The sequence below is a fragment of the Tasmannia lanceolata genome, unplaced genomic scaffold (assembly GCF_043159265.1).
Source record: "Tasmannia lanceolata isolate RefF3 unplaced genomic scaffold, GAP_Taslan_0.1 ptg000018l, whole genome shotgun sequence".
In the NCBI taxonomy this organism is placed as follows: Eukaryota; Viridiplantae; Streptophyta; class Magnoliopsida; order Canellales; family Winteraceae; genus Tasmannia; species Tasmannia lanceolata.
This window is the reverse complement of record NW_027518695.1, coordinates 50609479-50624102: the sequence shown is the minus strand read 5'-3', so window position 1 is coordinate 50624102 and position 14624 is coordinate 50609479. Positions and strand designations below refer to the sequence as shown.

Below are 14624 nucleotides of genomic sequence, written 5' to 3'. Positions count from 1 at the left end.
AGAATCTACTATCGCATGACAGCTACAACATTACATCCCTTTCAAAGAACTAACAGTTTTCCGATTTTTATTTCATGCTACAAGTACAACAAGTAAGTGTGGTGTAACTTCTTATCAGATCTAAGCATATATCATGTTATCGTTCAATAAACTATATTATTGCATTTACTTCCCTTATTGAAAGCCATACAAGGTTAGGTTTAACTGTCACCTGCCTTAACTTATGAATGAGGAAGAATGGACGGCTCCTGATAGGTAGTGGAGTGTGATAGTCCTGGAGTCAGGTGATAGAACATAACAGTGTCAATTTTTCTTATGATAATTTTTCAAAAACAAGTACACGTACTATGTTGATGCCCTATCTTAGGCGAAACCCATGCACATACACATACCATTGCTGTCCTGTCTTTGGACAGGAAAGATACATACCCGAAGAAGACTCTTGCTGCCCTGTTTAGGCACCAAAACACTATCATGAATACACTATATGGCTGCCCTGTTTTTGGGCAGCAAGAACACACATAAAGGACACTATTGCTGCCCTCTTCTGGGGCGTGAAACTCATGCACAGAAAAGCCTACTGCTGCCTTGTTTGAGGGCATAAATCTCTCACACAGAAACACATGAGTGCTTCCCTGTTTGAGGGCATAAAACTCACGCACAGAAAAACATCATTGCTGCCCTGTTTGAGGTTATAAAACACGCACACAAAAATACTCACACAGAGAAAAACATCATTGCTGCCCTGTTTGAGGTCATAAACACGCACACAAAAACATTCACACACAGAAAAACATCATTGCTGCCCTGTTTGAGGTCATAAAACTCACACACGGAAAAACATCATTGCTGCCCTGTTTGAGGGCATAAAACACGCACACAAACATAGAACACTGCTGTCTTGTTTTTGGGATGCAATCACATACAAACATAGGACTAGAACACTGCTGTCTTGTTTTTGGGACGCAATCACATACAAACATAGACACTACTGTCCCGTTTTTGGTATATAAGATATGCATATGAATGACATAGAACCTGTCCAGTTTTAAAACACGAAAACATGCATATATCTGACTCTAAATCTTTCCGGTTTTGATACATAGAAACACGTATATAACGGTCTTTAAATCTGTCCAGTTTTAATATATAAAAAAATGCATATAACTGACCTTAAATCTGTCTAGTTTTGATACGTAAAAACACGACCAACCGTATCCAAATCTGGTCCTTTTTGGGACCAAGGGAACACATATCAACAGGGTACAAATCCGGTCCGTTTTGGGACCTATAAAGCTCACATTAACAGGGTATAAATCTGGTCCGTTTTGGGACCAAGAAAAACACATAAAAACAGTGCTAAATCTGGTCCGTTTTGGGACTATGAAAACACTATAAGACAAGGAAGGTAATAAGGGTACTTACTTGTTTGATGATGACAAAAGTTAGAGAAAGTCAAGCCTCCCTTTAGCCTTCCACACCTCTCCTTCACTCTTTCTTTTCTCTTTCCTCACTCAGTCTCTCTCTTCTGCGTTTTGCAACGAGGGAGAGGGGGCTGTTTTTCTCTTTCTTCTTCTTCCTTTTTTTTTTGTCTGTTTGAATGATTTCCTAAAGGGAAAGGCCAAGCATATATAATTCTCTTAGGATTTTCATGTTTGACTTTCTTTAATTGAGTGGTCTTAATGGTTGAGGAATAAACACTTTATGGAGGGTTGCCTTTTAGATTTCCCTCCAAGAATTTTGTTGTTCAAAAATTAAATATTCTTTCCTAAATTAAAACTGAATTTATTTACTTGCTATTTACTAACCAAACTTTCCATGTGGTTTTTCCCTCTAATTCAAATTTTAGAAGTCAAATCTCTTGTCTAGTTAAAAGATATGCAAGCTAATTTTTCCTTAAAGAAAAAGTCAACCAATCTAAGAAATTTGCAAAATCTAATTTGATTCTCATGAGTTGGCATGGGGAAAATTTGTCACTCCCATGGGGGAAATGAATATTTTTCATGGAAAAAGGGTTTCATGGAAAATCTCTCGGTACATGTATTACTTTTAAATTTTAAGGGATTGAATAAAAGTAAAAACAAGAGAGTTTTGAATCACAAATCCCGTATTTGACCCATACCTTAATGGTAAATGGGTCATAACTTCATCGAATCGCGTCCAAATTGCGTGATCGCTTCCAAATTGTGTGATCTTGGGTTCGTTGGATGGGTAATCGAAAAACCCATCTAACGGGACCAAAATCAAGTCAAACGGACAAGATTTGATGTCCAATAATGAAGCTATAAATAAAATGACGGGAATACACTATGGGCTGTCGATTTCCCACAATATATTGGTCTCTTGATGATCTAGGGGGATCGATACTCAAGTGACGTGATATGTCATCCATTCGAGCTTGATCGACGGTCTGAGGGATCTGGTAATCAATCCAATGGTCTGAAGGGCTCCAATTCACAGATCTAGATTGTTGATCTTCTATGGGAAAAATCTACGGTTAAGATTGAGTCAAATTTTACCAACTCTAACCTTGGTGAGGTCGGGCATTTCATCTATTGATTGTTAATGTATTTCATTCTTTAATTCTTTCATTACTAGTTAAATTGAGCTTTATATGAATATTCAGCTCAGGTCCCTTCAACATTATCAGTGAACAGCTCTTTCTCCACATGTGTAGTTTATCTTGTTGCTCGTCTTGTTCTACAATGTGCTCTTATTTTTTTTAGTCAAGTCAATTGTAAGTTAATTTGTGCAGGTTGCATTTAGAGCACTTGTTGGTGTGGGTTACCAAACGTTGCAAAGTTTGTTATTGGATTTTTGCCAATGGCGACCAACTATGGGGCTTCTAAATGCGCTCCTTGACATGCTTGTGGATGGGGAGTTTGATATCAAGGGGTCCTCTGTAATAAAGGTAATTCATTAAGGAAAATCCTATTCCGAAATGTCTGCATAACCTCCTTAATTGTCTAATCTCTTCCTAATGTCGACGCTAATCCACTTGTAGTTCTGTGGATTATTTGCTTTCTGCATATTGCCCATGGAATTCTGTTCTGATAGGCTTTAGGAACTTGTAATCATGGTTTTAAATTACAGCTGAAATACTTGAAATTTTGGATTTTGGCCGGGGTAAAACTTTGAAACCGAAAATGAAATTTAAAAATTTCGGCTGAAATTATAAGATTTTCACCAAAATTTCGTTTTTGGCTGAGGCCGAAACCGAAATTTCAATCCTTGCCCGTAATTGTTTGCCATAATTCTTGTCATGACAATTCCCTCTTTTGCTTGGTACAGAACGAAGATGTAATTGTCCTTTTCCTTAATGTTCTGCAAAAGGTTTGGATCCAACTGACCCTATGCAAATTTTTATGTTATTTGACTTTATATCATTCTGACTAATTCCTTCAGTTTATCTGTTAATTATGATTTGGCAGAGCAGTGATTCTTTGCGGCATTATGGGCTGGATGTCTTTCAGCAACTGCTAAAAGATTCCATCTCTAATCGAGCTTCGTGCTTCAGAGCAGGAATGCTAAGTTTTCTTCTTGATTGGTTTTCTATAGAGGAAAATGATGATATGATTTCAAAAATTGCACAGCTAATTCAGGCCATTGGTGGGTATAGTATATCTGGGAAGGACATACGGAAGATATTTGCTCTTCTCCGTAGTGAGAAAATTGGATCTAGGCCAAAATGTTGTTCATGGCTGTTGACTAGCATTCAAACTATGCTCCAAGAAAAAGGACCAACAGCTTTTTTTGAGCTCAATGGCAATTACTCTGTATGTACTACCATTTACCATTTGTTCTTTTCCTAAATTATGCATCTCACGTTTCCTTCAAATTTTAAATGAGCTCGAATTTAGGCGAATACATCGATTATATTTTGTCTGTTGCAAAGATGAAGAATAGAAGTTGAATTTTGTTTTTGAATGTCATAAGTCGTTCTTACTTGCAATAGGTAGCTTTTGAGTGGTGCTTATTGTTATTCTGTAGAGACTGCAGCCACTACTAACGCCCTATATTTCAGGATATTGTCTGTTGTTAATGTCTATACCGAAAGAGCTGTTCATAAATTTAGGACTCAATATAGGGGTAAAAAAAATGTAGAAAATCTGACGAGCAGTAATTGATCCAATCACAGTCAAGGCAATGGAAAGATGCAAACACACAATCTCACACAAAATTTACGTGGTTCAACAATGATGCTTACATCCACAATCAATATCACGATCTTCCACTAAAAGGAAGAAGACCCAATACAAGGATTACAAATGGATTAACACAATGCCACTACTTTCAATCTTACCTCTCTCAACCCAAAGATCGGACCAACTTCCTCTCTCACAGGCCCCAAGTGATGACAAGGCCTGTCTCTCTTCCTTATGTATAAACGCTGCTCACAACTATTGAAATTGCCCAAGCACGTCCCAAGAGAAGACAAGACAACTTCTCTCCTCTCGGAAAGGGTTCCTGCACACGTGTGCAGGTAAGCTTACTTGCACACGAGTGCAGAAACAAGGTGGGGGCCCACATTTTTTGGATGTCCAAAGCATTCACTTGGAAGGCCCTTCCATGGATAGGGTGTGGCCCAAAAATCAGCCCCATTGGATCATCCTAACCCTGCCATATGTGTAGGGGAAAAATGGGCAGAAACATGGACACACAGTGTCTGTCCATTTCTCCCCCCCCCCCACCTTCGATTGGGTTTGGACAATCCAATGGAGCTTATTTTTGGGCCACACCTCATCCATGGAAGGGCCTTCCAAATGAATGGTTGAATGGTTTTGATCCCCACAAAAATGTGGCCCTCACCTTGTTTCTGCACTCGTGTGCAAGTAAGTTACCTGCACACGTTTGCAGGAACGCTTTTCTCATATATATATATATATATATATATATATATATATATATATATATATATATATATATATATGAGAAAAGCGTTCCTGCTCGATCGAGTAGATAACTTATCTACTCTGCCCCAACATTGTTTGGGTCATTTGATGGGCCCTTGTATAGATAAGGGTAAATGGGCAGCCCAGTGCATGAGGCTTCCGCCAGTGCGGGGTCTTGTGAGTAAACAGTTCCTGTGCTCGAGCTCAGATAGCTTATCTACGCTCGAGTGCAGGAAACAAGGGTGGGCCCACAATTTTTGTGTGATCCTAAGCATTCATTTGAAAGGCCCTATCATGTATGGGGTATGCACCAAAAATCAGCTCATCCATGATGGTACCTGTCAAATGAGTTTTGGTACACACCCCATCCATGATGGGCCCTGCAAATGAATGCGTGAGTCAGCAGTTTCTGCGCTCGAGCTCAGATAGCTTATCTACGCTCGAGTGCAGGAAACAAGGGTGGGCCCACATTTTTTGGGTGATCCTAAGCATTCATTTGAAAGGCCCCATCATGTATGGGGTGTGCACCAAAAATCAGCTCATCCATGATGGTACCTTTCAAATGAGTTTTGGTACACACCCCATCCATGATGGGGCCGTTCAAATGAATGCTTAGGATCACCCAAAAAATGTGGGCCCACCCTTGTTTCCTGCACTCGAGCGTAGACAAGCTATCCGAGCTCGAGCGCAGGAACTATGATCGTATCCGGATAGTGATGATTGTCTTCCTCTGATGTCTCCAAGCCATTCGTTAGGCCGCCCTTTACCCTATCTATACGAGGGCCCATCAAATGAATGGTTTGCATCACCCAAACAATGTGGGGCTGAGGAGATAAGTTATCTACTCGATCGAGTAGGAACGCTTTTCTCTCTCTCTCTCTCTCTCTCTCACACACACACACACACACACACATATATATATATATAGAAAAGTGTTTTTGCGCTCGAGAAAAGATAGCTTATCTACGCTCGAGCGCGAAAAAATCATGTGGGCCCACATTTTTTGGGGTGATCCAAGGCATTCGTTTGGAAGTCCCTTCCATAGATACGGTGTGTACCAAAAATCAGATCCATAGGATCATCCTCTCGTGCCGTGTAATGTCGTATGTATGATAGAGGTGGTGTGGTGATTGATCTCAATGCTAATGGTTATCCCCAAGGTTCAACGAATGAATGAAGCTATGATCTTATCCGGATAGTGATGATTGTCTTCCTCTGATGTCTCCAAGCCGGCCAACATAGATTAGATAGGCTACGCAGTCAATAGCAAGCCGTCTATTCTCGCCTACCTCTTATAGCAGGTTGCTTCCAAGCTCAAACCATTTGAAATTGAATTGCGACTTTGTGATTGGAAAGTGTTATGAAGTGTTTTTTCAATGTCGGATTTTCCCTAAAGTGTCGTCTGTCAAGGTTGGGTTGTTTCTAGTAGTTCGTTTGTTGCGTGTGTTTGTAGTTCTTTTGAAATTGAGATTGTGTTTGAACCCATGTGACATTACTTGCTATTGGGAAAAGGCACTAAACACTCCCCGCATCTTACTGGAGCTAGACCCACCCAACTCTCTATCTATGATAGACAATATTCCTGTGTGAAGAGCTAATTAGCGCTAGCAATAGCGCGAGGCAATAAAGCAGCATTAGAAAGAGGCAGCTATCGGCTGGAGTTTGAAGCTAGCAAGTAAGACATGACTTTTCATTGATCATCTTGAGTCAGGTCTAGTTCATTGCCCTAGTGAGTAAGGGTCAGGTCAGGGTATCAGAGGATATGAGTAGCAAGGAAGACTCACTGATGATTTAGATGGAGGGCGGAATAAGGCACGCAGAAGACTACAGACTCGGAGATCGGAAGACTCCAATGCTTTTCTTGGACAGTTGTATAGCCCCTTCGGACTGAGGCATGAACCATCATAGAATTTCATATGGACGGGGTAAGGGCGTTTATGGCACTAGCCCCTCTTAGCCCTTATTAGCCCGAGCAAGTTAACTTTAGAAGCTGGGAATCGCAAGAATTGAGAAGTCCTCTATTGAATTGAATGGGGTGTGAAAGACAGGTTCGGAAATGGCCGGATTAGGAGGATGGAGGGCGGCCCCACCCTGCAAAAAAGGTGTAAGTAGATAAATAAAGATGGTTATGTCCATCTCCTTCCCATCAATCTTGATCGGAAAGAGGGGGAAGGCACTTGCAGAAGCCCTGCCCGCCCTTCTCTATTTTGAGGGATCCCTCATATTGATGATTCCAAGCTCCCGAACTCGTCACATACAGCTAGGAACAAGAAGAGGGTCAGTACACACACACACACACACACACACACACACACACACATATATGCGATTTGCTAGCATCCATCGCAGAAGGCATTTCTTGGAGGACCTGTTGCATGTCAGAGCAGCCGCACCAACACACTTTTCAGCAGATTTTGTCTTCATTCATGATGTGGGTGCTCTAACATGCAACAGGCCCTCCGAGAAATGCCTTCTACGATGGATGCTAGCATATATATATATATATATATATATATATATATAGAGAGAGAGAGAGAGAGAGAGAGAGAGAGAGTTCCTGCGCAGCTGCTCAGATAGCTTATCTGAGTAGCTGCTTCAAAAACTCATGTGGCCTCACATTTTTGGGGTGATCCAAAGCATTCATTTGGAAGGCCCTTCCATGGATAGGGTGTGTACAAAAAATAAGCCCTTTAGGATCATCCTAACCCTGCCATTTGTGGAGGGAAAAAATGGTCAGAAACAGTGTCTCTCCATTTTCCCCTCCACCTTTGATTGGGTTAGGATGATCCTATAGGGCTGATTTTTAGTACACACCCTATCCATGGAAGGGCCTTTAAAAAGAATGCTTTGGATCACCCCAAAAATGTGGGCCACATGAGTTTTTGAAGCAGTTGCTTAGATAAGCTATCTGAGCAGCTGCGCAGGAAGACTATTCAAATATATATATATATATATATATATATATATATATATATTTATTTATAGTTGGTTTAGTCATCCAACCCATTAGTTTTATAGGTTGTAGTTATGCTTATGGTTTATGGTTAGGGTTCTGATTTGTGGAAGTTTAAAATGGATGGCTATAAATTACGCTCCTATAGATCGGATGGTTAGGATTATGGTATGGAGATGGTTTCTTAGGAACATCCTATCTATGTGAGGTGCTATAAAATGAATGGGTTGTAAGCTCTAGCGCAGGCTGAGCTCTAGCTCACGAACCGCGCCCCCATATATATATATATATATATATATATATATTCCAACGCTGGTTGGAATATTCCGATAATTTGAGGCGGCTTGAATGGGAGGAAAAGCGAACCCTTTGTATTCAGAATATAGCAGAGATCATAGCTATCCGGAAGAACCCGGTGGAAGAGGTTCCTTTTCCACAATCTGCCTCAGAGTTTTGGCCTGTGGACATGGAACTGGAGTTGGATATTGTGATTTTAATGCTGGAACTGAATGAATACTCATGACAGTCTTAAGTTAAGGATCAGGTTCACTTGTTTTTGGTATCCTGAATTCCTGATAGAGATTTCTGTGTATCTAGGCTCTGGACGCATGAACGATAAAGGAAGTATAGAGTACAAAGAAATAGAATGAATCTTTGATAAATAGGTTGTTATGTATGATACACTCGGGGAATCTTATTTCTCAAAAAATAAGGAAGGAATTGTGGTATGCCCTGGAGGATGTCTTGAAGTTGGGCGAGATACACGAGTTTTTGGATTTTATTAAATGTTTAGGATCGATAGTCCTAATGCTCTCTGGTAGTTCAGGGTATGCCTTGAATTGCCTATTTAGATACTATGTAATGGTCCTAGGGACTTCTTGTCCCCATTGTACTTTTCATGGTATCAATATATATGTCGCTTTTCAAAAAAAAAAAAAATAAAAAAATAAAAATATATATATATATATATATATATAGATAGAGAGAGAGAGAGAGAGAGAGAGAGAGAGAGAGAGAGAGAGAGAGAACGCTTTCTACACACAAGTGTAGATAAGTTATCTACACACTAGCTTAAAACAAAGCGGAGGGCATATTGTTTGGGTGATCTAAACCATTCATTTGATTGGCCCTCACATAGATAGGGTGTCCACAAAAAATAAGCTCCATAGGATCATCCCAACCCTACGATTTGTGGAGGTAAAATGGACGTGTATAAACACAGCGGAGGGCATATTGTTTGGGTGATCCAAACCATTCATTTGATTGGCCCTCACATAGATAGGGTGTCCACAAAAAATAAGCTCCATAGGATCATCCCAACCCTATGATTTGTGGAGGTAAAATGGACGTGTATAAACCTTCACAACTTATCTACACACTAGCTTAAAACACAGCGGAGGGCATATTGTTTGGGTGATCCAAACCATTCATTTGATTGGCCGTCACATAGATAGGATATCCACAAGAAATAAGCTCCATAGGATCATCCCAACCCTACGATTTGTGGAGGTAAAATGGACGTGTATAAACCTTCACAAATCTGTCCATTTTTTGCCTCCACGGTTTGAAGGGTTAGGATGATCCTATTGAGCTGATTTTTTGTGGACACCCTATCTATGTGAGGGCCAATCAAATGAATGGTTTGGGTCACCCAAACAATATGCCATCCACTGTATTTTAAGCTAGTGTAGATAACTTATCTACACTTGTGTGTAGAAACCGTTTTCTCATATATATATATATATATATATATATATATATATATATATATGAGGAAACTGTGCTCACCAAACTTATGGTGAGCTAGCTTGCCCAATCACATGGGGGCCCACTTTGTTAGGATGATCCAAACCATTCATTTGAAAGTCCCTTACATAGATGGGGGGTGTACCAAAAATCAGCTCCATAGGATCATCCTAACCCCTCCATTTGTGGAGGACAAAAATGGACAGACACAAATCTGCCCCATTTTTGTCCTCCACAAATGGAGGGGTTAGGATGATCCTATGGAGCTGATTTTTGGTACACCCCCAATCTATGATAAGGCCTTGCAAATGAATGGTTTGGATCACTCCCCAAAATGTGGGACCCATGTGATTGGGCAAGCTAGCTCACCATAAGTTTGATGAGCTTAAGCTCACCAACAGTTTCCTCTATATATATATATATATATATATATATATATATATATATATATATAGAGAGAGAGAGAGAGAGAGAGAGAGAGAGAGAGAGAGAGAGAGAGAGAGATTTTCATCTGAGAGAGGGGTAACACGACTCACCTCATTCTTTCTCCTCCATTCTCTTCTCTTCTCTTATTCTACCATGAAAGATAGGATACCTCTAACATGGTATCAGAGCTAAAGGATTAGAGGATTCTCCATTCCATATCAAAGTGAAGAAGTACACGGCCCTTCCCCTCTTTCTTTATTTTCTTTTTTGTTTTGTTTTCCTTTTTGATCAAATCTAACCCTGACCCTAATCGACCTTCTCTACCCTAATTCGTCCCTCCCAAACCTATCAATTTTTTGGGTTTCTCATCAACCCTAATTCACCATTGCGCCCCCCCCCCTCCCCCCCCCCCCCAACGCCAACCTAGACAGACACACACACGCACACAATATTCTTTGGTTTTTTTCCCTCAAACCTAACCCTAGCTGCCCACTCCAGTGTTTTTTCCTCAACCCTAACCGTAGCCGCCCACCCAATGATTCCCTCTTCTTGGTGATATGTTTCTGTTGTGTTATCGGTTTGCGTAACCCGGAACCACTTGCTGATGTGTGCGAACGCGTATGGTAGTGATTTCGTTGTTGACCTATTTGTGCTTTTGTGGTGATTTGGAGTTGGCGTATGTGGTTGTTATTAGTGGTGATCGATTCTTGTTGGCATTTATCGTTGGTTTGTAGTTGGTATTGGTGGTGGTGAGTACTGTGGTGGATGGTTCAATACGTGGTTGGTTGCCTCATTGTTGTTGGTTGACTCATTGGTGGATGGTTAGTTGTGTTGTTGGTTGCTCCGTGGTTGGTGCCTTGTCCGTGCCAAGCTGTTGGTGATTTCTATGTTGATGTTTGTTGGTGGTTTATGGTTCGTAGCAAGGAAGCAGGATTCTTCCCTAGGAGCCTTCGATTCCCGCTCCGATTTCCGTTTCGATTCCTGCTTTCGATTCCCGCTCTGGCAACCTTTAGTAGGATTCTTCCCTGGGAGCCTTCGATTCCCGCTTTCGATTCCCGTTTTGATTCCCGCTTTTGATTCCCGCTCTGGCAACATTGGTTCGTAGTGCATTGTTATTGGAGAGTTGTTAGTGTTCGTGGTGGTTCGTTGGTGTTGGTTCTTGCTAGTTGTGTATAGTTGGAGGTGATTGGTATTTTCTCATTCTTGGTTGTTTACGTGGTGGATATTCTGTGACTACTCCTGCTGCATCATCCAGTTCTGTTGCTGGTTCTTCTACGACCCTTCCTATGGTGCCAATGACCTCAATCAAACTAAATAGCATGAATTATCCTGCATGGTCTCGGCCTGTTCTAATTTATCTTTCGCGCACAAGGGAAGTCCTGATGCCGATTTTAGGCCTAAATAAGAGGCATATTTGCCCTTTAGATTTTCTAGGAATTTATTTTCCATGTTATTTAGTTTTTAGGATTTTATTTTCCATTTTAGGCAGTTTATTCTGTTTAGAGTTCTTATTTTAGTAGGCTTCTTTAAGAGTTCATGTTTTAGTAGGATTCTAGTTCTTAAGTTATTTATTTGCCCGTATATAAGCATCTTTATAGCTTATTTTGTAACTTTTTGATGATTATTGATATTGAATAAAGATTTTTCTTCCTCTAAGTCTGGTTTTCTTCTTCTCTCTTCTGATTTCTTCTCTTCTCTCATTGAATTCGTCTATTCTTCTGGTTATTTTCTTCTCTTCTACACCTATTCTTCTAATTCTATCCCCTTTCGTCTTTTTCTCTCCCCTTTCCTCAATTTTTCTTCACGGTGCTGCATCAATTTGGTATCAGAGCCAAAGATCCGAGAGCTCTTCGGCAAAATCGACCGTTCACAACCACCAATCTCCAAAGCTACTTACAACCAAATCCATCTCCATTAACCTCCTACCCCAATCCAGTCTCTTCGCCTCTTGTTCACACTGTTTTAATACCACAAAATATAAGCATTCTCCTCTCCTTGCCCAGCCAAACCTGACACCACAGACCTGACCCAGTTTGTCTCTCTTCCCTGCTACAAAACCCGTTTGCAAAACCGAAAACCAGCCATCTTTTTGTTGCCTCCACAGATTCAACAGTACCCAAACCACCCATCCTACTCTATGCCCCTTTTGCAACATCTTCTTTCCTAGCTCTAGACGAGCATTATAAACCCTAAATCCTTAGCCGATAGAGCTCTTCCACCACCTCCTTTTGTTTAGCCTTCCGAAGCCCTAAGCCAACTTCTTCACAAAAACCCTGCAACAATCTCCTATTGTCAGTTAAACAAGACCTCCATTCTCAGCCCATACCCATCTTTTTTGCATCAGCCTGCAACTTCCAGCAGTGCTATTTCCGGCTTTTTTTTCGGCTTTTATTTCCAATTTGCAATTTTTTTCACAGCTTACGTGAGGAAGAGGAAGCTGGAATAGCTTTCTTTGGATAATAATCTGCCAAAGGAAAGCTACCCTTCCTTGCAAGAGTAGAATAAGAAGTTGTTCTGTACGTGCCATCCAAATCTTACATGACCTGCAGAAAAGGAGTGACTTGCTAGAGAAGCAAGATTTAAAAAGGCAAGTTATTCTCCTTCTCAGCAGTAGTTGTTATCTTAAAAAAGGGTATGTTACGTGTCCAGCACCCACTAAATGCTTTTTAATTAGAATCTTTCTAATTAGGTTCCGTATCTAGTACCTTTAATTAGAGTCTTTCTTCTTTTAATTAATATACTTCTTTTCGGGGTTTGAGTGGTTCGGGTGACCACTTCCAACATAAGAAAAAAAAAAGGTTTATACCTTCTCTCTCTCCCCCCCCCCCCACATTTTACCTTTGGGCACCCACGTCAATTAAGGAAGATTAATTAAATCCCCCTTGTTTTGCCTGGACAACCCTCCTTTATATTAATTGTTTTGTGAACAAATTCCATCTGTTCCGTGGATCTAGTCACGGAGGAGCGAGAAAAAAAATCAGACAAAAAAAGAAAAAAAGAAAATAGAAAGAGAAAGAGAAATTCCTTCTCTCTCTATTTTCTCTCTCCTCTCTCCATCACTAGTTTCTCTCTACTTTCTCTCTCTACACCATCGCATTTTCTCTCTCCTGACCCGACCCATTTCCGCTCAAAATTTGGTTTTGCCATCAACACGAAAGTTGTTCATAACAACTTTTCGAGTACATCAAGTCTACTTTCAGCAGTCAACAGTGAGTGCCACCACTACTTTGAGCAACTTTGGGCGTCCGTCCATTTTGGTCCAACCATTGATTCAAGCTATCCAGGAGTCCGATCTGAGATCCGCGATAGACGTTGTGCTTCTTTCGACATGCCAGACAGATCAGACCGTTGATTTCAGTTTTCGACATCGATCCCTATGCTTCCACCATTTATTCCATATTTTGATGGGTACGACGAAAGCTATTGGAATGGACACACTCCCTTTAGCTATTATGAGGATGCATGTTTACAGTGGATTGATGCTCTAGATGCATATCATGAGTATAATGGCCATGGTCACCAAGCGACTATATACTGGGCTAAAGAAACGGTGCGACGACATGCCCGATGCTCATGGGACCTCATGGAAACGTACCATTGTAGAAGAAGCGAGTCTCCAATCTGTCGTTGGAAGGATGTTCATGATTTGTTTTATGGCTCTTTATACACTCCACTATCTACGGAGATTGAAGCATGAAGAAGCCGCTGGACAAGAAGCAGCAGCCCGTCGTGCACGCGAAGCTAAAATTGAAGCTGAGAATTTAGAGCGTCGCATGCGTGAGTTTGATTTGCAGAGCCGCTCCACTACTTCATCCGTCTTACTCGTTGCTGATATTCTTACGGGTTCAGATGCTAGTATTGATGAGATCATTGATGTTGAGCTTTTGATTCCATCAGATTCAGACTCTTAGATGGACGATCCAGAGTTAGAGACTCAGTTGATTGCTGATATCGACATCGTTGCGCATGATGCTTCTGAGATTTCTGCCGCACCGATTGACGATCATCTAGAGAGTGAGCTTCACTCTTCTGAGGCATATATTGTGGGAGATCCACGTGAGGCTGATCTATTGCCTGAGTCCGAGCCGAGTGACCATATCGTTGAGGCATTACCAGAGCATACACAACACGAGTTGATCATTGAGGATGCCGATTCCATATCATTAGCATTGCTTCTCCAGTAGATGCCCCGATCGAGATGATTATGGAGGTCGAGCCATCCGATTTCAGTACAAGATGACCATCTTGATGCTGATCATGGATTGATACTGCCCATAGTTGTTTTGCAATCCAGGAGGAGCACGTTGCGATCTTCCCAGCTAGTTTTACTTCTCCAGCGCAGATTTTGTCCGCATGAGTCTACATGGGAACTTCCCTCTTCTTCCGCCGACCTTGCAGATGCTTCTCCCGATTGTCTAGAGCGTTAGACATTATGATTGCTTCCGCCGGATTACGCGTTCTACTACTTCAGTGGATTGTTTACATCTTTGACCCAGGTGGACTAGAACTCTAGGGTGTTATCTTTTTCAACCTTGGGAAAATGATGCCGATTATAGGCCTAAATAAGAGGCATATTTGCCCTTTAGATTTTCTAGGAATTTATTTTC

The 14624-nt window shown here is 41.0% G+C and overlaps 1 protein-coding gene across 4 annotated transcripts in view; it reads left to right on the top strand.

Annotated features, from left to right (window-relative positions):
- Positions 1-14624, top strand: part of LOC143849891 (binding protein) — a 129107-nt gene that overhangs the window by 69634 nt on the left and 44849 nt on the right. For all 4 annotated transcript variants that reach the window (XM_077359182.1, XM_077359181.1, XM_077359180.1 and 1 more), the window contains 3 exons: positions 2756-2911; positions 3292-3333; positions 3432-3776. In XM_077359182.1, the coding sequence (XP_077215297.1) occupies positions 2756-2911; positions 3292-3333; positions 3432-3776 (543 nt within the window). The remainder of the gene's footprint in view (positions 1-2755; positions 2912-3291; positions 3334-3431; positions 3777-14624) is intronic.